Raw genomic sequence first — 24,975 nt, 5'->3', positions numbered from 1 at the left:
CTCCCCTTCACGGAACCTAAGGATGGAAGTCTGCACTGTATTGACAGGTGGCCCCAGAGATAGTCTCGTGCTTGCTTTCTGGCACCAACTAGACTAGGAAAGGTTGGTACGGCAGTGACAATCTCCTTTTCGTAGCCAGGTGTTGCTGAGAAAATAAGCAGCGTTTATTGACAATAGGCAGAAAAAAAAAAAAAATCCTGAGACAGAAGTTAATAGTCTTTAGAAGTTATAGATTAAAAATCGATTAGCAGATGATAAATTAATACAAAGAATTTTTTAAAAAAATCCATTCTCCTGATGAAAGAGGTTAACAGTAGTATTAAGGGAGGGCGGTCTCATGACCAGTTTTGCTCCATATATTTAACAGCGTTTCCAGCGATGCACTAAAGAGGGCTGTAATTTGCTGGTGACTCAGAATGACTGACATTATATAAACTCCAAAGACTTTAGATAAAAATTGCAAAATCCACAATGGAATAATGTAAATGGCCTAAAACACGGATGGGTTCTTAATTAGTTGTAACTCCTTGGGGAAAAATTTTCTGAAAGTGATTTTGGATGACTTCTTGAAAATAGTGCTGGCTGGAAAGGGAAATAAAGTTCTTAGCTCTTAAGACGTGGCCAGGAATGATATTTTTTGTTTAGGAGGGTGAATGATGTGAATGCTGCTATCAGGTGGGACACTGAGCTATAGAAAAAAAGGATATAGCAGGAGTAGTAAAGATCTGTCAGATACTTAAAATGTTATGACAAATGGTGTATTTAATATGTTCATGAAAGGAGAGTCTAAAACACGCCTCTTCCTCATGTTTATTTTGTCATAAAGCAAGAGGACACTAATGATGTTAAGGTGATGTAGTACTTTCCTTTTCTGATTCGGAGAGCTGTTCACTGATCAGGGATGAAGTCCTTCCTAAAGCCTCCCACAGCAGCACGTTGGGAAGAAGCAGTGAAGACCAGAGAGACAAAATCTTCACAGGGGAAGAGAGGATCATAGAATAATGGAATAGTTTGGGTTGGAAGGGACCTTCAAAGGTTGGGGCTGGAGGCAAATCCAGCAAGGATAAGGAGGGTCCGTAGTCCTTTTTACCATTGACTGGAGTGATGCATTCATGCCATAGGAGAGCAGGAGCGTGTTGTGCAGTAAACTCCCTGCCTGATGTGTTCTTCACAGGTGAGGGTTGCTCAAAAGAACATCCATGGCCAAAATCAGGATGAAAGACTTGATCTCCAAACACCTGTGTCTCAGGCAGGGCAGAGGAGGCTCGTGGGCTGCTTCCGTGTGATGGAGACTTTCCTTCCCCTTGGTAAAAAGAGAGCGCAACAGTCCCGTGCCTTTCATATAGGTCCCTTTTAGGCTGGTTCTAACCTTTGGTGACTCTGTGAAGTTCCTGGTAAAGGACGAGAAGATGTTCGCTGAGTAGGAAGAGGCTCGTGTCACTGGGGAGGGAGAGTGCAGCGAGCACTGGCTGGTGTCCATCAACGTGTGCCTTTCTCCTCGGCTCTTGATGGTACGTCAACAGCTCCATGGGCTGCATACGTCTGAGCCGGCCATCAGCCCATGATCCACCTGTGCTGTTTGCTGTTTTCATGGTTCTCCTGCTAGTTGGGAGTTACTGTTCTGACGCAATTTGTTATTTTCACAGATTTTAGCCTGCAAAAAAACCCCTCTCCTCTTGCCACCTCATCCATAATTTTCTTGATACTTAAGTAGAAAATTTGTCGAAGACTGGATGAACGTCCACGCTGGGTCAGACCAGGTGTCTCATTCAGTGTCCTGCCTTTGCTATGGCCAAGACCTGATGCTCAGTGAGAAGTGAGGACAGGGCAAGGATTTAATAGCAGTTTTCCGAACACTTTCCCAGCCCTGGCTTTTCACTGCTCAGGGACTTTTTATGATCCACAGATTCTATCTTCATGCTTTAACTCCCTCATTGACTTTTTCTTAGGTGAATTTCTAATATTGATTTTCGGCTCCCATAGACTTTTCTCTTTTGTTTGGCATCCACTCTGCTTTATGTGAAGAAACATCTCCTTTTGTTTGTTTTGAACTTGCAACATGCTGGTTTCATTGATATCCCCTATTTTTCTTTTTTGTCTACCTGCAAGTCTGATTCGAAGGATCCGTAGTTCTCATTGTTGTAGTGTAATGTAACGTCACTGCGTGCCACACTGTAATAACAACACAGTTTTATAGTGTTGGTTATTTCATCATAGGGTTTTGCAGATGTGTAAAGGGGACAATGCATACACTTTAGCTCAAGAGGTTTTTTGTTCAACTTTTTTTAACTTCCGCTGTTTGTTGGTTTGTTTTTTTTTTTTAAATATAGAATTAGAGTCTTGATAATCTGTTAAGTTTAATGTAGTGTTTCTTAGTGCTATATTACAAATGATTTAGCATTTTAATTCAACTCTACAATGTGATTTTTATCCAAACATATTTCTTCTCTCACAACTGGATAAGTCTTGACTATAGTAGTAATTTTGGAATATTACTTTATTCTTGAACCGATGGGTTAATAAAGTTGGCTTTTAGGGAAATAAACACTTTGTGGATGTGTCTCCATCTACTGGAAAAATATGCAGAAGGACCTCCACATTTTGCCTATATATATGTATAATCTTCTCTTTGCTGGCTGACCTGGCAACAATTTAAAAACCATGGCTGGTAGGTCTGTCAGATGTGGGTGGCGGATGGATGAGTCTCAGGTGGGGAGAGCAAGGCTGGAGGGGAGGGAGACCCAGAGGGACCAAGAGACATTCCTTCCGAAGTAAAATGTGCAAAAAGGTCAGAGGAAGTGTGGCAATGCCTATGCGAACAATAAAATCCCTTTTCTAGTTAAAGGAACATTTAAAGGACTGGCAAAACAGATGGTGCATAAGTTAAAACTGTACAGGAGCAACTTACCTTCTGCAGCAATTTCGGCAAGACAGTTATTTCCGCGGTTGTTACTCTATCATTCAATCACAACATGCAATTACTGTAGCAAACCTTCTGTCATATTGCACACGTTTTCACACTTGTCAGAGGAAAAGTCATAGATTAAACAATATGGTTTGAAGCACTGTTTAGTTATGAATTTCATAACTGTATTTTAATGCAAGACAGAAGTGTTCTGTTGAAGCAGATCTCAAAAGAACAGGAACCAGGGGAATATGCTCAGGAAGAAAAACAAGTATCGTTGGCCATACAGATCGCATTAGCACAAGCAGAAATTTCTCTGTGTTAATGCCTTTGCATCGGTCTGAAAACACAGAAATTCGAGCCCTGTCTTGGAGTCGCTGGATGTGCTGAACTCTCGCTGAAATCAATGGGAGCTTGGAGAAAAGACAGAAAGATGAACTGGGGCCTTAACGCAAACATTTGCCTTTTTCTTTTATACAGTCCTTACTGTAGCACATGGTACACAACATTTCACTTATTTCTTAATTCTCTTAAAAGTATTTGAAAACAAGAAGTCGTAAAACCAGTGTCTTAAAACTTTACTGTCCACAGATGCAAGTTCTTAATTTCATTCATTTTCCTCACTGCTTTTGGTGGGTTTTTTAGTGGTTTTAGTGGGTTTTTTTCTTTATTTCCCCCCCCGCTCCCTTCTCCTCCCTTTGTATGCTATATTTGTTCTCCAGAACTGATATCTATTTGGCATACATAGCTGTTTAGATATATATATCCTGCTTTTGTCTCTCACGCTAAATGGTTTGCATGAATGATAAAGTATTAGTAATGCAAGTGGTTGTTCCTTTTAGTGTTTCTTGAATAATAATGTGTCTCTGGTTTAGACCTTTTCATGTCTGTCTTGCCTTTAAAAAAAAAAAAAATTCAAAGCAATAGCACAAGGATCTCAATATGCTTTTTTAAAAAATGAAGAAGGGCATCAGGGGGCAACTCAACCAGAAAAGACAGGAAAATCAAAGCAATAGCTATATTTTTCTGTTCCATTTTGATTTTTCTGTGCAGTTCTCTTCATTTGGGAAATACATATTCTAAAAATTAAAAAAAAAAAAAAAACTTAATGCCTTTTCTCCAGTTTTGCTGCTTTTATGGTTATAGTTTGACTCAATGATCTGGAGGGTCTCTTCCAACCAAAATGATTCTATGATTCTATTTTAAAAATATACGTACCAGTTATTTACATTCAAAACATTTGAAAATTGGAAGAATTCGACAAGGCATTAAGTGTTACTTGAATCTAATACAAAAATGTGTCTGGATCATTATATTAAACAGGAGGACACAGAAGACTAAAGTCACACTTCCATTTAAAATCATTAAACTTTTATTTTTGCAGCAGCACCCATTGAAAGAATAAATGTATGTAAGAGAATGAAAGCTTGAAGATATTAGAGAAAATACCTTTTTTTTTCCCAACTTACATGTTGACCTTTCTTGCATTGACATCGAAGTTTTATTGAGACGTATCTTGACGCGTTTGCTGATGCCAAGTGAAGCATTATGCAGATTCATTCAGCTTGGTAGAAACGCTGTTGGGGTTACTCAGAATATGGAAACGTGTCTAAACCTGTAAACCTGGACTGGCCTTTCTTCGGGACTTCTAATTTTCTGAGTACCCCACTGAGCACATTACCACTGATTTTTCCAAAATCTTTTTTCAGGTAGCGTGTTGTTTTCTGTTTTCTGAACCAGCCTCACTGTACCAGGAATGAGGCATCCAGAGTTGTTGACCCGTTTTTGGCAATACCGGTGCAGCTTAACTTGTTTGTGTCATTCGACCGCCGTTTGAAAGTGGAAAAAATAGTAGAAATAGGATTTGGGTTGCGGTTGAAGTCGAGGTTTTCTTGCTGCCTGCGATGGCTCCAAATCAAGGCACAGATGGTGATGAGGTTGCTGTAGCTGCTGCTCTTCTTGCACGGGCTCCAGTGACGCTGGGAGCAAAGAAGGGCCTTAGGAAAAACCGTGAAGTGGATCTGAAAGCAGATGTGCCACAGCTGTAAGGGAAGCAATGATGAAAGCAGTGAATTCCGGACGGGGTGGATGGCAGCAATCTGTCACCTGGGGCGGGGTGGAGGGACGGAAAGGAAAAAGCTACAGCTGGGGTGACAGCAGAGAATAAATAGGGAGGGGAAAAATACTGCATTGAGGGGGTTCACGATAGCCATGGAAACATCTGTAGAGACTGTGCCTGGAAACAGTAGAAAATAATTTAAACAATACAAATAATCTCCTTGGTCTTTAAAAAGAGTCTCAAGTTCCCTTTATCGTGATTTATGTTACCAGCCCTCCTCAACAGAATTACAGTCGCGTAATCCACAACTGCTGTTATTTATTCTAGCTAAAGAAGGCAATTTTGACTGTGATCTCCCTTGACATTTCCCAAGGTCTACTCCTGTCTCATACCTTTCATCATCATGTACTTCTTCAAGGCAATCAGCAGCTCCCTTACCTCTCTCAAAAAGAAACACGCATTTCAGTCACTCACCCTGGACCAGAGCGACACAGACGTTACAGGTGAGGGGAGATCAATTGCACAGCCCTGCTCCTCTTCACCTGGGAGGATCTTTGATGTGTTGACAAGGTTGGAATCCAAATAAGACATTAACCCGCTCTGTCGCAGCAGCTAAGGTGGCAGGAAGGAAAGAAAATAGCCTCTTATTCAACAAGGTATCCTCCCTTTTTCATTTTACAATCTGTGTCAATGGCAGTTGGAGCTATTAGACCTGCATTAAAATTACGTATTACTTATATAAATGGGAGCTATAAATATCACAAATGATAAAACTAAAATTGCACCAAGGTTCAGGAGACGGTATGTCTAAAACCTACAAAATTAAGGACATTTAGAGGAAAGCCTCAACCTCCATCTGCCCTTAATTTACCACATTATTCTTAGTTGTCAGAGAATTATCTCAATACTACATTGATGTCATTTAATGGCTTTTTCTTGCAAGGATGGCTCAAATCTGAATCAGACCACAGTAAAAGGTGCAGCAGTGTTTCTTTGGGTGTGTTGGTTTAGGTGAAGCAGTAAGGACAGGCTAACCTAGTGTTAAGGATGAAGCAGTCAGCAAATGCTCTTAGAATCACAGAATGTCCTGAGGTGGGAGGGACCCACAAGGATCGAGTCCAACTCCTTGTTGCCGAACATTTCCTTTCAAATGTTTTCGTATTAATATAGTCTTGTGGGTTCTTCTTCCTTTTAATTTGATACTGTTATAAACGTAAAGGTAGTATCGATCTGTAGATGTGGATCAGGGCCCTAGACACTAAATTTGAGCTTGTTAAGAATATGTTAGTAAGTGTAACAATCTGTATGCTGGAGATGCTAATGCTGCATTAGGTATGTCCTCTCCTACCAGCCTGCGTGGGCTCAGGCCAGGCTTGCAATAATAATAATAATAATAATAATATCTGTGTCTTCTGAGCTCAGTGGATGTCTCAGCATTTGTACCCCCTGGGGTGGAAATGACCCTGGGCTACCAGGAGCCTGCGCTGTGGCCAGCAGATCTGATTTTCACAGCTGCTCTGCTGGAAATGAGACCAGTGCCCAAGACTGGGGATGTTGTGTGGTTCTTAATTAGCCCTTTTGTGAAACAGAGTGTGTTTGCTGGCCTGGAGGTGCCTGCTCAGCGCTGGCATGCGAGTATTTCTGTCTGAGGCAGGATTGCGCCAGGCAGACCTTTTCCTGGACTGTTTTAGGTTCTTTTTTGCCATCACACCGTAGATGATCTCATGAAGCTGGAGAAGTGTGGCCCATCATTTTTTATTAGAAGTGATTTTGTACTGAATCCATGGAAAGAATATTCCTGTGGTTAGGACTCAAGAGAACGAGAGTTCCTGAATGTGCTTTCTGGCAAACATGTATGATTTCTTGTGCTCAGGGAGAGATTTGTTTCACCTAAATTTAGCTTAGGTATCTAGCTTCACTCTGTAGTCAGCAGTTCCCCATGAGTGCCATTCATTTGACCAGAATCAGCTGAATTGCCCTCTTTATTAAATGTAGAGAGAACCTTAGACCAGAAGTCCAGCCTCAAAATGGCTTAAGTGAGAGGAAGCTGGATCTTCTCTTTCCTCTTAGCAATACCCACAGAAGATGAGGTCAGTGGATCCTGCAGGATCTTGTGAGTAGAAATATGGTGGTGGGGGTGAGATGCCCAACCACCTCTGTGAAGGTGGCCTCTGAGGCTAAAGGATTGGAATCCCTTAATACAACAGGCTTGTTTTCTTCTTTGAAGGATGATTAAACAGTATTATTAGTCTTCTGAAAATAGGCAACATCCTTCATTTTAAAAAGTAATAAGGGCTCTACCTGTGGTGCTCTTGTGAAAGAAGTTGCCTGTTCAAGCTCTTCACAAAACAATTAGATACTGGTAGTTCAGGGACTCCAGAGGCAAACGTAGCACCGCTTCATGCTCTGCGGTGCCGAGAGGCTGATGCAATATGGGGCGTGTAGGTGAATGTCCTGTTCTCTTTTTGGAAAAGCCAAGGGGGGGTTAGTTTCTTGCTCTTTGGCACAAAGGAAGGTCACAACTTTTCTCTACTGAGGCTAAAAGCGCATAACAGATGTGGTTCAAAATCAGTTCATCATTCATTTCAAGCCTGTTTTGGCATGGGTTGGTGTAGAAAGGAAAAAAAAAAATCCGTTCTAGGTTCTCATTTGGTGTTTTATTCTTTCCTCATCATCTGTGCTTTTGCTGCATTAATTGGTGTTTCAACTGCAATGGCTTCTCAACATCCTAGGCAGATGCTGTCTTATAAACCCAATTGTTATGTTTCTCTCTCTAGTTTTTTGCTGTGTGTGAGGTAGACTGAAAACTGTCTGTGCTACTGGGAATAAGGGGTTGTGGTCAGTGGCACAAGGTCCGGCTGGGGGCCAGTCACTGGTAGTGAACCCCAGGGACCCATAGTGGGGCCGATACTTTTAAAGATCTTCATTAGTGACTTAGATGATGGGGAAGAAAGCACCCCAGGGAGTTTTCAGACAATCCAAAGCTGGGAGGAGCAGCTGATACACCAGACGGTCGCGCTGCCTTTCAGAGGTGCCCTGACAGGCTGGAGAGTCAGACAGAGGGGACCTCATGAAGTTCAGCAGAGGGAAATGGAAAGTCCTGCCGCTGGCAAGGAATAGGCCCCATGCGTAAGTACATGCTTGGGAGCGACCAGATGGAAAACAGAGGTCGTCCTGGGGGGTCCCAGTGGGCAACAAGCTGACCCTGAGCCAGCAACGCATCCTTGAGGAGAAGAGGGCCACCAGCCTCCTGGGCCGCGTGAGGAAGACCATTGCCAGCAGGTCAAGGGAGATGATCCTTCCGCTCTACTCAGCTCCGGGCTCCCCAGGACAAGGGAGACATGGACACACTGAAGTGACTCCAGAGAAGGTCCATGAAGATGACGAAGGGCTCGGGCTGTATTTCACAAAGGGAGATGCTGAGAGACTGTTCAGCCAGAAGGCGGCCCAGCGAAAGATGTTTTCCATGTGTATAAATGCCTGATAAGTGGGAGTAAACATGAGCACCTCAGTGGACAAGAGACGACAGGTACAAACTGAACGAGAGGAAATTCCATTTAAACATAAGAAGTCACTTATTTACTCTCGGGTTGGTCAAACAGCAGAACAGGTTGTCCGCAGAGGCTGTGGGGTCTCCATCCTTGGAGATGCTCCAGCCTGACCGGCCATGGTCCTGGGTGACCAGCTTTGAGCCAGGGGGTTAGACTGGGCAATCTCTAGTGCTTGCCAACCTCAGCTATTCTGCAGCTGTTTAAAACATACAAATTAATTTCTGAGGATTTCTAAATAGGAGCGGTTTATGATTTTTTTAAAATGTGTGCCAAACTGTTAGTCCATAGTTCCCCTTTAACCTTTCATTCTAACTACAAATGGGCAGTTTAGAGGAAAAACAGACAACCCCCACCCCACAACTGAGTTTATACTTGGGGAAATCAAATAAATTATTTGACCAGCTTTCAGTCCAGGTCTTTATCTAGGCAGTTAATCGAGCTATTACTTTTAATTACTGGAAGATAATAAATTTGGACGTTTTAAAATACAAATTGGGTGAGATTCCTCAAGTAGTGAATCTTTTAAAGTTAATTCCATACTACAATGCTCTGCTGTCTTGCATAGTTCATTGTAGCAGCTGTTTTCAGTGTCTTCAAAAATCTATTTTAAATTCATATAAAGTTAGAATACACAGCTGCTAAAAATAATTTCTAAATCTTGGTAGTGATTCCTCAATATTTTTTTTCCACATTCTCATTGCTGAGTGAATGTTCTTTGGCTGAAGTTTTTAATTATTTTAGTAAAAATCGAACAAAATTGTCACTCGTCGTGTGAAGTGAGACATGCGATTTGACAATGAGGACATTGTCGCTTTTGTGGCAACGACATCATCAGAGGAAGAGAATCCCCCACAGCCCCTTGATCTGTTGAGTTTGGTTAACAGGAAATATTAACGATGTTCTTCTGGCCCTTTTAACCTCTCAGGTGGCCTCTTTCAGTAACTGCCCTTTTATATAAATAAACAGACTTAAAGAAAACCCACAGTCTTTATGGTAAATATTTATCTGGAACAGTCTTTAAGTGTAACCAGCAGAGAAGACTTGGGGCGATCCTGTAAAAAACTGACACACATTTGTTTTGGTTTTCTGTGTTTTCCGAGTTGTGATGAAGTTCTCTACGGACTTGTTGCTTTTTTTTTTTTTTTTTTTTCTTTTTTAAATAGGAGTCCTTCGATCAGCTTTCAGCAGCTTTGCAACAGGTCCTCTCGATAATCATTAGATGTTTCTTTTTAGTTGAGTAACTGCTGTGTATATTTTTTTCTAAACCACTTGTCCTTCGATTGTGCAATATTAACTTGCATTTTTGTAAATGAAGGCGCATAGAAAAGTCTTGAGCCACGGTATAGAAAGAATGTCTCACATTGGGTCTGAGCCTGAACTTCAACTGCTTGACCAGCATTTTGTCAGCTATCAACATCATTCAAGAACTCTCACATAGCTCGCATGTAAACTTTTAGGCATGTAAACCAGCCAAACGCTGATGTTTTTACCAGAAAATTCCCCCCAGCTTTTTTTGGCACTCGCACGCCCGGTGTTTCCGACCGCGCTGAACCACTGGATGTTGTAGCTCATGTTGTGTGTGGATGAGGAAGCTGGTCTGGATGCCTCAAGGTTTGTGTGGGATCTGCTGTATTCAAGGGACTCATTTTTGAAGCAATAATTACTTTTGTATTCTTTAAAGATAGATTAATCAACATGCTAATACGTTCTGTGGTGAAAATAGAGTTTAAACATTCTCATATTCAGTTCTTCCATTTATTTTTTCTCTTCATTTTTGATACAGAGAATTGCACTAGGGTTTTCTATTAATAAGGCTTCTTTGAATGATAGTTACTTGCAACATTTGTTGTTCATTAAATTACAATTGAGAGTGATGACAAATACAGAATTTAGGTTGGGAAATTGACGGGGAAATAACAGAAGTTTTTATTTTATTTTCCTTCCAAATAGCAGTATAAGGATTTTAAAAAGGCAACAGGATAGTGTTATAGTTAGTGGTTTATGAAATGGTTTGTTTTATAAGTTTGATGTAGTAAAAGCAGTGAAACTTGGCTCTGAATGTTTGGTGTTACCAATATCTTAAATATGTATGTATGTACCCTGTCAATATTTTGTGCAGCTTAAGAAGTTAAAGTTTATAGGTTCGTTGTGCTTTTTAGAGTTAGGTGATGTTATAGGGCGTGTTGTTTCGAAAAGCATCTAAGGCACCCAATTTTTTTAGGAGTTTTGGCTGATGAACAAGGAGTGTCAGCATCGCTGATACTGAAGTTAGTTGATACACACTGCGAAATGGTGCTATAACTGTGTTCAAACTGTTTAGGCTCACAGACATTAAGTTAGGGCAGACTAACAGCAAGGGGCAAGGAACAGTAATTTGCTACTTCTCCTGGTGGTAACTCGTTAGTTAATGCACTTACCTCCCTCTGCCTGCCTTGAGCTCAACAGGAGGATGAGAGCACTGTTTGTGGCTGTGTAGCACAAGAGCCAATGGAGATAATAGACTAAAAAAGGAGGATGGGAGTACTGGGCGTTAATGCCATACAACGATCTACAGCTACCTGAAAGGAGGTTGTGGCATGGAGGGGGTTGGTCTCTTCTCCCAAGTAATAAGTGATAGGACGAGAGGAAATGGCCTCAAGTTGCACCAGGGAAGGTTCAGATTGGATATTAGGAAAAATGTCTTCGTGGAAAGGGCTGTCAGGCATTGGAACAGGCTGCCCGGGGAAGTGGTGGAGTCACCATCCCTGGAGGGGTTTAAAAGATGCGCAGATGAGGTTCTAAGCGACATGGTTTAGTGCCAGAGTCAGGTCATGGTTGGACTCGATGATCCTGAGGGTCTCTTCCAACCAAAATGATTCTATGATCCTGTACCGAAGTGCTGTGGGGATTGGGACGCGGCGGGTAAGCGGTGCTGCTGGGGGCACCCGGCGTTAGGTTTGTGTGCACCGGCTCCCAGGGTGGGCATGGATGATCTTGAAGGGTTTCCAGTTTTGAATCCCTCTGCTTGTACATAAAAAAATAACGATTACAAGGGTCTGCAGCGTATGCAACCGATGATTAAATGTCATTTGCTGCCACTAAAACAATTGAAAGGTTTTCTCAAAGTTCAGCCAGGACCGTACCTTCTCTGCTGTTCCATATTCCAGCTTGACAACCATAATTCACCTCCAAATGTCAGCAACACCTAGGGTGGGGTAAGGACTACAAAATGCACATTCCCAGCCGAACAAGGGAAGTGAAAAACACCTTATGTCAAACTACGCCGAGCTCTCTCCCATCTTCCCATTTCGTGGCTGAGGTCCTGTATGTTCCCTGCCTTTGTAGCACCTTGACCACAAGTTCCAAACCATAAATGTACACCACTATGTTCTCCTCCACACCTCTTCACCGCCCATTAGATTCAAACAATAAAATCTTGTTGTGAAAATAAATTATTCAAACAATTGATAACATTTAAATCAGTTTACTTTGTGGTTTAGCTGATACTTAGTTTTCATACTGTTGTGCCACAGTCTTGATAAGAGCACTTTGTAATGCCGTGATGTACGTGCCACAGCTTTTTGGTGTTGCATATTAAAAGATATTCGTAGCTTGCTATCTAAACATGTTTGTTGTGGGTTTTTTGTTTGTTTTTGTGGCAGAAAGCTTAGGCTTTAGGTGATAAAGTTGGTTTTTTGGGGTTTTTTTTAAGGTGGACATGACAAGTCATAGAGGTAGTTCCTGGACAAGGAAACCAGAACGTTGTTAATCCCTGATGTTCTACAAAGTTATTACAAATATATATTTGCATTACAGTAAACTTTTTGAAAACATACGTGGGAACTTAAGGTGTGAAAATTTCTGTATTATACTTTAACTTTACCCAGCAGAGGCACTTTACCTTGTAGGTAGCTTTAACTTGTAACCCTCTGCTTTACCTCTGCAGAGTCCCTCTGGCATTCACCCCCATGAATCGCAGCAGAGCAGCGTTGTCTGGGCTGCTCTTAAAGAAGCAATTTTCTCTCTGCCCACTCATCTGCCACTTCAGTTCATGAGGCAATCACCAACCCTAAAACAAACAATCTCACCGAGGCGCTTACTGTACTATTTTTAAGACAAGGTTGCTTACTGCACGGGAGAACTCATCTTCCCGCAATATTGTGGTATAAATGAAGATGGAAAACAAAAGCTTAGGTCCGACTTTAAAAACAAGAAAATGAGGCAACTCATGAGCATGGTTTGGCTGAGTTTTGGGCCAGGTCCATGAGTGGCAGGAGTGGGTTGTTCTCCTCCTGTTGATGCAAGACTTCCAGCATCTGCCTGCCTGACGCGGAGAGGTTTTGGAGCTTTGGGTCTTCCTTTAGCCTGGGCGTTAGTGCTTCTGCAATTCATTAATGCTGCTAAGGTGCTGCAGGGACAGTCTTTCAAAGTGGTAGGCGAGTTAATTTGTTTTGATCCATAAAGTGACTGCGTATCGTTTTCTTGACCGCTATGGAAAATGCAGTACTCAAAGCCGAGACCCGGGGCAGCGTCCCAATTGCTGGCAAATAAGAGGCAGGTCAGAAAGAGAGGCTGGGGATGGGTAACTCCCTACAATGTCAAAGAGATAGAGGCAAACAGTTCAGGAGCTTCCACTTGCAATTTTAGTAAAAATAAAGACTTTTTAAAAAGTTCATGAGTTCCTGAAGATTCAGTGATGAAAGCTGCATGAAGGAATGGCTCTCAAAGAAAAGGGTCAGTCTGCTCTCTTGAGGTGACGCAGTGAAATCAGAGAAAGCTCAAATTTGTGTTTGGTGTTATTTTTGTCTGCTGTATTATCTGCTGGAAGAAAAGTACTTACCTTGAACGGGGCTTGGTTGTGGCAGAAACGACGCTGGGATGCTGGTGCAGAATGCTGAGCACACACTTTGAAGAAAGTCCTTGCTCTGTGGTAGCAGTTATTAGGACTGCAGTAGGAGGTATCTGGTCATGTAGACATAGCAATTGTATTCATCTAATGTATAACAGTTAATACACCGCAGCTCAGTGTGAACTAGAACCCCTTGTTGTAGACAAGCCCTTAAGTATTTAAATACTCAGGTCTCTCTTATTGAAATGTCTTAGAGTCCAACTTGGCCTCCACATGGTGACTATTGTAAATTTTCCTCATGGAACTGCATTACGTTTCATCCTAATTAGCACTGCTGCTGTAGCCTTTGTGAAGAAACATTAGATTAAAAAGTACCAGAGGCTGAGTGAGTTGCCCACATCCTCTCCTACAGGAATTAAATCACTTACAGTATTCACACAGCTGATTTAATTTGGTCTTTTTCTCTAGATGATGGCAGCAGCGTAGTGGGAAGCTCTTGCTTTTATTACTTGTATTCTACTCCGGAGCTGTGTCTGTTTTGAGTGCTGTCAGGGTAGCATTTCTTATTAGTCCCGAAGTAAAAAAAAAAAAAACACGCTACTTCAGTAGCAAAGAATTTAAAGGTTAGTCAATAGTAGATGCTGGCAACAAACTAAGATGAGAAACGTTTTATTGTGGAAATAGGAATGAATGTGTCCTACTGTGAAATTGAATTTTTTATTGAAATCATATATATAATTAAGATATTATACACAGAAAAGGTTAGAAACCTTAACATCTTTTGTCCATAAGCCAGATATTGTAGTATGTTGATAATCCATGCTGTGAGTTCCCCATTACTGCTCCGCCAGTAATTTCAACCTGACATCGAGACTAAATTGTCTCCCTAGGAGCCAAGAAGAAACACAGTTGATATGTGATCTCAGGCATGGACCTTCCTTGAATGAATAAAAGCACTGTCACATTTTACGAAATTACATCTGCTGTGATCGTCTCTGAATGAGGGGAGACGGCGGAGCTCATCTAAGTTACGGCACAGACCAGTGTTCGGAAGGAGCTTGATGGGATTTTACACACTCCTGTAGCTCCGTTCAGATATGTTTCAGGTACATGACAGAAACTGAAAGCAAGATAATGATTATGATGTGTCTACACAGTAATTTTAAAGTAGGTATTAAGAAACAGGCACAACAGATAAATTGCTAGCTAAAGCTTGCTAAACAGCCTCAGAGCAGTGTATTCTGCGAATGAAGATGAACGAACGTGACAAGCATCTGACGTGCAGTGCTGAAGATGCGGTTGTCTCATCTTCTCTTCCCTGAGCAAAGCTGAAAAGCAAGCCTGGTCCCCTGGAGCCTGCAGGTTTTCCTTCGGGCCCTCGGCTCCAGCGCCCCAGCTGCCGTGCGAGGTCTCGGTGGTGTTTGCAGGGCCTGTCCCATGGTGCAGCAGCCGGTCTCGTAGATCCCTTTGAGATGGCTGTCAAGGCTTTCAGTAGATGCATCTTGCTTGGACGCTGTGTCAGCCTGGATACCCTTTGCTTTGTGCAGGCGCTAAATCTGCAGCGACGTGGGGGGAGCCGGCACATGGTGCTCTTGGGCTGCCCGGGGGCTGCAGAACCTCCCCAGCCCGTGGTCCCCCAGGTGGGCGGCGATCCAGAGTCCTTGCTGGTGGTTCTGCTGCCCATGGGCACCATGCGGTGTTGCCCAAGGAGCTGCAGGATTGATGGGATTTCAGAGGTGCCGCAGGACTGTTTCTCTTGCCCAAAGTTGTGAGGCAGGTGAGAGAAGGAACCTTGAATACTCTGTTACTTGTTCCCTCTGGCCGATAAGAGCATCTAAATCATGTGCTGTAACTCAAGTTGTGGAAAAGAATGGAAAACCGAACACTTGTTTGGAGCAATTATCTCTTAACATGTGAAACTTCAACAGTGGGGAATTTTAAAATCTGTTGCTAAATGGGACAAAAATGATCTTTTATGCCCGTCTCTTATTGCTGGAGCATCTCGTGCCACCTCAGCCTGAGCTCTGTTACCGTGTATGTTGGTTGGGTTTTGTTCCTTTTTTTTTTTTTTCCCCCCTCCCTACTCCGTTCCTCGTTTCCTTAAAGAGCTGATTCGTTGTGATTTATTGGGTACAAACTACAAAGCTAAGTATTTTTCAGGATGTGAGTTGTAGCAGTTGTGAGAAGGAACGAGACTATAATTCTCCCCCACTTTATTTTACTTAAGTGTTTTCAGAGGGGAGGGGAGGATATATTTTTCCATTAGACCTCTCCTTTCTTAATCACCATTCCCTAATTAATTCCCTGGTTAAATATAAAGCAAGCATTAGCTTTGAATAATGTTTTCCTGTGTGATTAAGTAAAGAAGAATTCCTTTCTTTTGTATGATGACTCATCGCCAGGGGATCTGGAGGGGAGCCCGAGGGTGGATATTTGAGACTTTGCTCCCAGGTGCTCTGGTACCTTTGAGCTGTGTTTGCTGTCAGTGCAGAGGTGAGAGGCAAAGGTGATATCGCATATCAACTGCACACAAAGAAAATTGTCTCTCTTGTGAAACCACGTGCAGCTTTGGTTTCTCCTGGTGGAAAACCGACTCTGGCTCACGGAAATGCAAATCTCTAGACTACGCGTACAGCTCGGAGGAACGTAAATTGTCGTGGTTTTTTTCCTGGCACGGTGTCTATAACCATCTTTTGTTGCATGTTGCTTTTCCTTTGGTGTCCAAGCTGACCCAAAAACGTGCCCTTTCTTTTCACCCGGCGCTTTCCAGCTCCTCTCCCGCACCATTTGCCAGCCTTCCACTTGTACCAGTACAGCTGTGTTGAGTCACACTGCAAACCACATGTCTGAAAGAGCTGAGGTTAAAAATGAAAGGCTCTGAAAAGAAAAAAAAAGATGAGATTACAGTGAACAAGGGCATGGCAAAGAAGCAGGGGAGGGCAGGGCAGGGTTTAAGCTCGCCAAGGTTATTTTACTACTGAAGAAACATTGTCTAACTCTATCCAGAGAACATGACCTTTTTTTTTTCCTACTGTACTACCTTATGGTGTTAATTTTTAGCTCATGGTAATAATTTTTAGCTCAAAAGGCAGTTTTAATAATGATTCTGGGTTCAAGTGTTGCTCATAGCTCAAGATGAGAAAAAGAATGCAGCTTTATTAACATGGCAACAAGGAAAACATATGGAATATGTTTCATGTAATGGCATGAAAATGCCCGTGAATTGAATGCCGTAACAATGAAGGCTACAACATGTAATCTCTGGGTGTTGAAAAACAGGCATTTGGTTTTGATGCCTTTGGTTTTGATAAAAATTTTGGCAAACAGAAATCTCACTTTTTTCTTTTTTTATTTCTTTTATTTGTTTTACAGGCATTTCCCTGTATTTCAACAGGAATTTATGGTAAGTAAGACCTTAGATGTCACTTATTGCTTACTCGGTTTTTCCCATTATTACTGTTTTAAACAGCGATATTTCATATCAGATGTCTCGTCAATCATTTTGGCTTGCGAATCTATTTATACCGTGTTAAATAACGGACACCAAGCAGTTGACCAGGACTAGATACCCATGTGCTGATAGATGTGATGCTGTTGTGCAGCCCTTGGTGCAACCATCGGCCCGTGAATTGAGACCCGTAACTACGATTGCATTTCTGCAGCTCCGGTAACTCTTAAACACACTCCTGTGGCTTCAACAGGGAAAAATAAGGTTTTTGGCAAAATTTTCCATCCAGAAGGCTAGCAAGCAAGACTCCTCAATGCCCAAGACTGGGGGAAGAGTATGTTTTCCTCAAGCAAACGTGTTAGAATAACATGAAATAGTCTTAGCTCTCTTGAGATGTGCTTCCACGTTTTAAGTTTAATTAATTTAAATGCAAATTAATACTGCCTGAAGAACTTGGAGAGGAAATGGTTATTATGAAAGTTTGTCACTTGCTTTGTTTGTAATCTTAAGAAAATCCATTGCTAAGTCAGCTGGTTTTTGGTTGACATTGTGGAAGGAAGTGGGCATGATATTTGAAGGAAGAAAGAGACAAGCTGTTCGATATTTAGAAAAAATATTTGGAGAAATTTATGAGAAGACATGCAAGTTGGAAAAAATGTTTTTTCTTTTAAAAATAACATAGGCTGATTTTTCTTTCATTTAGGCTAAGTAAATGCATACAAATGGTAGTAGGTTGGATTACTTGTACAATTTAGGGGGTCTGGAGAAACAAGCTAAGCAGCAATAAATTAAAAAAATACCGTAGTATGACATAGCTGCTGCTGCATGAAAAGAACATAGAGTAACTTTTAGTTAATTTGAGTTTTGACTAATCAGATACTACAGATGGAAGAGAAAAAAAGTGACAGTATTTAGACTTGTGTCTTCTTTTTCAAGGTGCTCTTATTTAAAATTGCTTGATGATTGTAAATCTGACTTAGGCTTCAGAAGGTAGAATCTGAATTACTTTGGGCGCTCTATCCTTTTCTGTGCGAACTGCGCTTTCATTATTGCAGAAGAACATGCAGATGCCGTTTCCACAAACACTGGAAGTCACTGCAGGTGAATCAGGTTTCAGCTAAAGCTCTGCCTTGGTCCTCAGTTCAGGTCCACCTCTTGAAATTCGAGGGGAGCTCTGCTTTTTATTTCTGGACTCTTTGGCTTAACATTTGATCTTTAAATCTTACCACAGATGCATTTTTGTTATTAGTTTACAGAACCAGGCAAGACATGGTGTAAGTGTATGGAAATAACTAGTAAGCGGAATGTACAAATAATAATAGTTCGTTTTATTTTAGAATTGGCCTGGTTAATAGGAAAAGGCCTCAGCGGGTGAGGAATATGGTTTCCTGAAGTCAGTAAAGAAAGTTGGAAAGGATCTCTGGTAGGAATCTTGGGTTTTTCTGAGGTAGCAGATGCTTTTCTTGAAGTTAGCCTTGATTTTAACTGGAAGGCTGTGGTATTAGTGAAACATTATCTAGCGTGGCAGATGCCGTTTCAGTAATTGTTTGCTGTCTTCACCTTTGGAAATGAATTAAGACACATTCCTGCTAAAAGACTCTGGCTTTCTGAGGTGGCTTGGTTTGTTTAGGGAATACAGTCTCTTAATTGATTTTACTGTTTACGTTTTAATAAATACTTTCTATTCCTCAATGAAAAAAATACCTCATTTTCAGACCCTTAGACATACTGCCTGAGAGTAGTAATTAAACAGGCAACCCTGCATCAGGCTTCAGGTGTCAACATTTTCAAGAATGTTCGATAGCAGTTGCTGTGCTAAAATGATGCTGTCTGATGTGTTTGCGGTGTAAAGTACCCCCCAAACCCGCCAAGCCATGCTTTCATCTTCGTGACTTTTTTGGTTTTTTCCCCTCTATACATGCACATTCCTTTAGATAAAGTCAGTGTCTAGACAAGCAAGTGGATAAACTTCATTCCTGCTGGCTTGGCTGATTAGTCTTGCTTTACGTGTTGTGCAGTTAACACTGCACTATCCCAATAAAATGTTATTGGGAGAACATAAAGCCTTGATTTCTCACCTCGGATCCATCCAAACAAACACTGTCCCTTCAGAAACCCTTGGCTGAGAACTGAGTTTCGCCTCCAAATGGAAGTGGACAAATTTGCAGGAGATCAACCTGAGTGTATCCGATTTTAAGAATCTGGTTTGCACTCTGCTCCGAATTGCTGTAACTGCTTAGATTGCTTCCCTGTTCCGTTATGATGAGGAGAGAGCAGTCGCACTTCTCCGGAGAACAATCTTTTCCTGTTTGCATCACCGCAGAGCGCTCCTTTTCTCCCATAAAAAGGAAACTGGGAAGAAACAAGCAAGTTTTGGCTGAGGGCAGATAGATTTTCACGAGAAGAGCGTTGGATAGAGGAAAGTTCTGCCTTTCCTCCCCGAACACTTCGCCGATGTTTCATCTCCACCCATAGCGCTGCGGATGTTCCAGCTTAAATGAGTTAGAGCCCCGAGAAGGCCAATTGCCATTAAGGCACCGTGCCAGGGGTCAGAACTTTGATTTTAATGTGCTCCTATTTAAAGAGCGCTGGCAAAAAACTCATTCGTGAGGGATCTTTGTTTTACAAGTCTGGTAACTTCAAACAAGGGATTAAATCTTTAAAAAAATTAGGTAGAAAGCAACCGATTCTGAATGTTCGTAAGGACCGCAAAACAATTAAGGGTCTACCCACAGGCACTGTGGAAAAAAAGAGGTGTTATCGTGTCCCAAGAGATCCTTGTCGCCTCTAATACGCGTATAAACCGATAATCAGTCTAAGAAAGCAAAGGTTGTAAAGGCTCATATCCCCGTGGATCCTTGGGTTACTCTTGTCTGTTACAATAAATGCTTTCCTTTGTGTCGAGAGCGTGAAGTTTCACAAACAAAACCGCTTCCAGAGGAGCACAGAGAACACGCATCTCTCCCAATGCGCCACATCCTCAGTAGCCATTCAGTAATACTCAAACATAAATGAGAGTGCAGCCTCAGCCTTATCATGGCTTTTCTGTAGGCCAACTGGATTTTTAGGGATTTTCTTACATATTGTCTCTTTTCCATTTTTCAAAGCAATTTTGCTATCTTTATAGAAAAAAAAAAAGGAGGGGGGAAATGTGACAAAAATAAATCTACAGACAAATCTGTGGTCCAGAGGGTCAAATGTATTGTTTTAGGCTGTAACATATCAGATTTTCACCCTTACACACACTGAATCACTCTTTACGCATCCACTTTCCCCGTTATTACCATCTTGTTATGTCTGAGGTACTGTCAGAAGGAAAAGGAAAAAAAAAAAAAGGCAACTTTCTTCAGTAGATTTTATGGAAGAGCACCTCATTATCATGTCTTTAAGAAGCTATCCACAAATTCTGGTGTTTGCAGCCTGCAAAGTGAACAAGAATGTCTTGATATGGTGCTACAAACCTTATGAGCTGCAAAATTAAAACAAGGCTCTGCAGATGGGTACGAGAAGACAGGAATATTCATATTTGTCACAGTACTCTGTTGAGAGATAATTATGGGGTGGACTGCATATGGAAGGAGTTGAAGATGTTATGGTCTATGCACACCTATTTGTTACCCTCTTACTTTTATTTTACAGTAATGTAGGGTTTGGCTTCCGTTCCTAGATGCTTAAGTTGGCAACATAAGCTGCTCTCTGGCAACATAAGCAATTATAATGTTATTTTAAAGTTAAGGGACGGGGAAAAGAGAAAGAGAGGGGGAAAGATAAAACTTTAAATCTCCAGCTGGTATTTGGTTTTGCCTCTACATCAGTGTAGCTGTACATTTTACTTGAGCTTGACTTTCACTAAATATATCATCTATCCTTTCTGAGAAAAATGATTATGGCAGCTCTTGGGTTTTGTTATGAATATATATTTGAGTTTCTTTTAAAAACACAGAGAAAGGGAAAGAAAAAGACCAAAAAGCCATAAAAATGCAGAATATCTGCGGTGATTTAGGCAGTGAAAACTCACAGATTCACCACGTTTTAAACACCTTTATTATGTTGGCGTAAGACTCGTTTCTTTTAGAATCAGGCCTCTTATGCTTACTTGTAGCTTTTGGCCTGATCATGGCAAAACATTGCAAGGTTAAATTTATTATGTGTTGCTAAAGGAAAGTCTGAAAAACAACTTTAGAAAGCACGGAAAGAAAAAAAAAAAATTGAAGTATGCAGTGTGTGTAGGAAATAGAAGCATGTAACATGTTCTCAAGGCAGGATGCAGAGGGTTATCACAGATCCCCTGTGCTGCTTTGGCTTTATCTGGGGAGAGATGTCCCCTGGTCTAGTGCCAGCTCGTGTCACAGTTCTCCTGACCTCCAGCGCATCCTCCTCCATGTCCCAAGAACGATTCATCCTGCCCATGCACGGGGGCCTGGGAGCGCAGCCATCAGCTCTTGTCCCTGCAAGGTGATCCCAGAGAGATTACAACAAGGGATTAACCGACAGGTGCGCCACGGGAGGATTATAAAAGCCCTCTGAAAATCTGAGACAGAAGACGAAAGCAAATGTTTTCAAAGGCAGAATAAATTCCTGACACAGGGAGGAAAGGTTGAAGCAATCTATTTCCATCGTTCTCCTCTGTTTCTTCTCATTTTCTGTTGCCATTTCATTCTGAAGATACGTATTTCTTTCCTGAGCAATTCTAATAAGGGCCGCACTGTCTTCTTGCCAAGGAAGGAGTTAGCTGCAAATTTTTCAGAGCCACTATACTCAAATGTATAGTAAGTAACCATGATGCAGTCTTTTATTTATCTTCCAGTTGGTGTTTTGAGTCCCTGTCACCATCACAATGGCCTGGTGCTGTACGTGATCATCAGCGTTGTGATGTCAATTATGGTGACCTGGGAAAATGGATATTATCGTACAAATTCTTTGTGATGGAGGAAAAAAAAAAATCCAGTAGATCACATAAGGAAAGTTCCCATGTAGATGATTTTCTCTTATTACTAAGCCAGTTTTTTAACCTGATCAGCAGCTCCTCATCCCTCAACTCAGACAGCATCAATTTTTTTGATGCTGCTGTGTGGTTTTAACAGCCATTTTTGGAAACTCTTTGGGAAGTTAATTTTATTTTGTTATTTACTCCATAATTTGTGTAATGTAATATTTTAGTGAAAATGAAGAGCGAGCTCATTTTTTGTCACTGCTTTTGGGACTGATCACCAGTTAACTGAGATTATTATTAAAATTAATAATAGTAACAGCTATGAAATGACTATTATAATAGTCAAGTAATCCTAGAAATGTAATTACTACTTGTATAAAAATTTGGTGCATGCATTATTTAACAGCGTTCTTATTTCAGACAGTGTAGTGTCCATGATACTAATTGGTCTCTCTGCATATTTTAAATACAAAAAAAAAATATTACTGGAAAGTGTAAATTGATGAACTCTCAACAGTCTAAAATTAACATTCATATGACATATTTAGCAAGGAGAACCTCAGACTTGATTCCAGACAAGAGACTTAATAAGCTTTTTCAGTGGAAATTGGCGTTTTATGGATATTGTAGTTAGACTATCTAGAATTTTATCTGTTCTGAAGTTCTTGCTGACTGGTCCAACTTACAGCATTTCCCTTGAATACTGGAGGACAAATTCTGTCCTTCATTAAAATGACGTTTAGTGACTGTCCTTAAAAATTTCCCTTTGAAAGCTGAGACTGGTGAACACAGAATGCTCAGTTGCCTCATGGCCTTGCTTTTTGTCTTTTCTGTTTGCTTTTTGGGAAGAGAGAGACTACGTAGTTACTTTTTTCTTTTAAAATTGGCAGAAGCAAGAACAACTTAAGGCTTTGTGAAGTCTGAAAAGCCTGTCTCCTTTGTTAGGCTCACTGCTCTGAGTTTATATTTGCAGATATTAATTGCCCTCTTCAATCTTGCAACTTCTGCCCACGCTCTTTTTGGTTCTACTCTGCGAGAAATAATAGTTTGTGTGCTCTCTTGCTCTTATTTCATGGTGGCTTACATCTTGAAGTTCCTAGCAAGGTTCCTGGCTAGTCGCTTTTGCAGTAAGTTTTATAAATATCTGCAGACTGTTGAAGAAAAGCCAGTAACATCTTCAAAGGCATCAAAACCACATTGCACTTTGGGCGCTTTCCCCCGATTTCCTTTCACTTTTCATATTTTTCTTTCCAGGCAAACTATTCTGCTAAGCCTAAAAGAGTTGGGAAAGATCTCTGGTGTTCAGAAAACACGTTGCTGATAGCGCAGACAGGGCTTCAGCTGGTCAGATATAGTGTTTGTTTTGGTATTTGTGGTTTTCCATTCAAAGAGTTAAGAATGTCTCAATTACCACGATGAAAGTAAAAACTCTTTATTGTTATATACCAACAGTATCGCTTAATTCCCTCTTCTAAATTTTCCTGGCCGATGTCAACAAGTTAATCTTATGTGTTTGTTCTATGGCTTTACAATCAGGAAAAGCTAAAGCTCTTTGAAGCTAGTTTATCAAGCAATGAATTTAAGTAAGAAAATATAGATGTATGGACCTTGTCCTGGAGACATTACATTAACATGATACATGAAGTATAAATTACTTCCTTCTAAAAGGCCCAGTTGTCACAATCCAGAATTTTTCTTTGATGTAATCCTGCCCTTTCCCCAGAAAACAGCATGTCTCTAAAACTAAACCTGGAGCCCAATCTGTTAGTGAATTCCACCGTTTGCGTTGGCATGACTGGAACATACCCCAGCACCGCAGAAGAATCCAGCAGCAGCAGGAGACCCAAGTTCAAAATTGTGTGGTTTCACTTTATTTAGCTTTAAATGTATATAGAGGAAAGAACTGGTCCAGGATAACTTACAAATTACTGACTTGAAGAGTTAAGAGGCTACTATCAACTAGTGTAATCATTTGGATACCTGTTCATATAATTAAATCAACCAGTTGAGTGTGTATAATTGCTATTCATGACTACTTCTCTGCATTTCTAGTTCATCTTGAGAAGTCAGCATTCAGAAGCAAAGACAGAGATGTGCTCTCTTAGCGTTCTCTGAGGCCCTGACTAACCTCATCCAAGTCTGAAATGGTTCCTGCTTTGAGCAGAAGGTTGGACCAGATGACCTCCAACCCTTGGCCCTTCCAACCTGGGTCTTTATGTGATTCCAAGCTTGTTGATTTTTTTTTTTTTCTTTTCTTCTTTGACAAGTGAGATTTTTATCAAGGACTCATACGATTACTTCAGATTCCTTGGTGAGATCTTATCAGGTGCAGGTTTTCTTCGCAAAAGGAGAACACTATTGTTGTGAGTGTCTTTTAACCATATTCATGATTAAATGTAGCACGACAACTTAGTAATAATAAGAAAATATTTTTCATGCCTTCCGCATTTCTACAGAAAATGTTGTCTACAAAGTGTGTTACCTCTGAGTCTTAAATACATTGTAAAAAGACAGTTTAATGGTTTAAGTCCAATTTCATGATGCAACCGAGCTTCCTTGAAAGAAGAAACTTAATATAAAATCAGTCTAGTTAAAGAAGAATATGTGTCATCTTGACAGCTGTAAAACTACTCCCGGGTTTGAAAATTTGCACTAAAGCTGATGTGTGTTGTATTAGCAGCAATTTAATTTACCCATGTGCTGTGGCCTAACTAGTCTTGTATGTAATCTTAGTTATACAACACAAATTCTTTATATTTCAGCAGCTAGAAAAAGATCTAAGAAGGGCCTAGAGTAAGATGTTTAGTGCTACATCATCACCCACAAGCATTTTAATACTGTGCAATCATTTTTTCTGACGTTTACAAATGAAAATTGTTAAGTGTATTCAGTTAATACTGAATTCCACTCACAGCTTAAAACTTACTTTGTAAGAACAGCATAGTCAGTCTGTGCTTGTGTGCCCTTAGGAAGCTTTTAAAAACCCCGAGACGCTAAATTTGACTAGGAATAAGACTTGTGGTGTGACACATATCAGTTAGTTTTACCACAAAGGTATTAGCTATATCAAAAATGAACTCGTGTCACTGCATTAGATAGTAAATGCCTTGGGAAATCAGCTCTTCTTTTTCATTGTTTCCTTATTTCTAGTGCACAGTGATAGGTCTGGCCACAAAATATTGTGGAGCTGCCTCTTATTTGTCCTATTTTTTTGTTCTCCATAGCATACATTCTCTCTCACTGTGTATTTA

The 24,975-nt window shown here is 40.9% G+C and overlaps 1 protein-coding gene across 5 annotated transcripts in view; it reads left to right on the top strand.

The window, feature by feature from the left end:
* The window catches only part of MACROD2 (mono-ADP ribosylhydrolase 2), an 857,870-nt gene that overhangs the window by 556,711 nt on the left and 276,184 nt on the right, over window positions 1-24,975 (top strand). For all 5 annotated transcript variants that reach the window (XM_065632892.1, XM_065632891.1, XM_065632889.1 and 2 more), the window contains exon 7: window positions 16,716-16,746. In XM_065632892.1, the coding sequence (XP_065488964.1) occupies window positions 16,716-16,746 (31 nt within the window). The remainder of the gene's footprint in view (window positions 1-16,715; window positions 16,747-24,975) is intronic.

This window comes from Caloenas nicobarica, chromosome 3, assembly GCF_036013445.1.
Source record: "Caloenas nicobarica isolate bCalNic1 chromosome 3, bCalNic1.hap1, whole genome shotgun sequence".
NCBI classification, from domain to species: Eukaryota; Metazoa; Chordata; class Aves; order Columbiformes; family Columbidae; genus Caloenas; species Caloenas nicobarica.
This window is presented reverse-complemented; position numbering and strand designations above follow the sequence as displayed.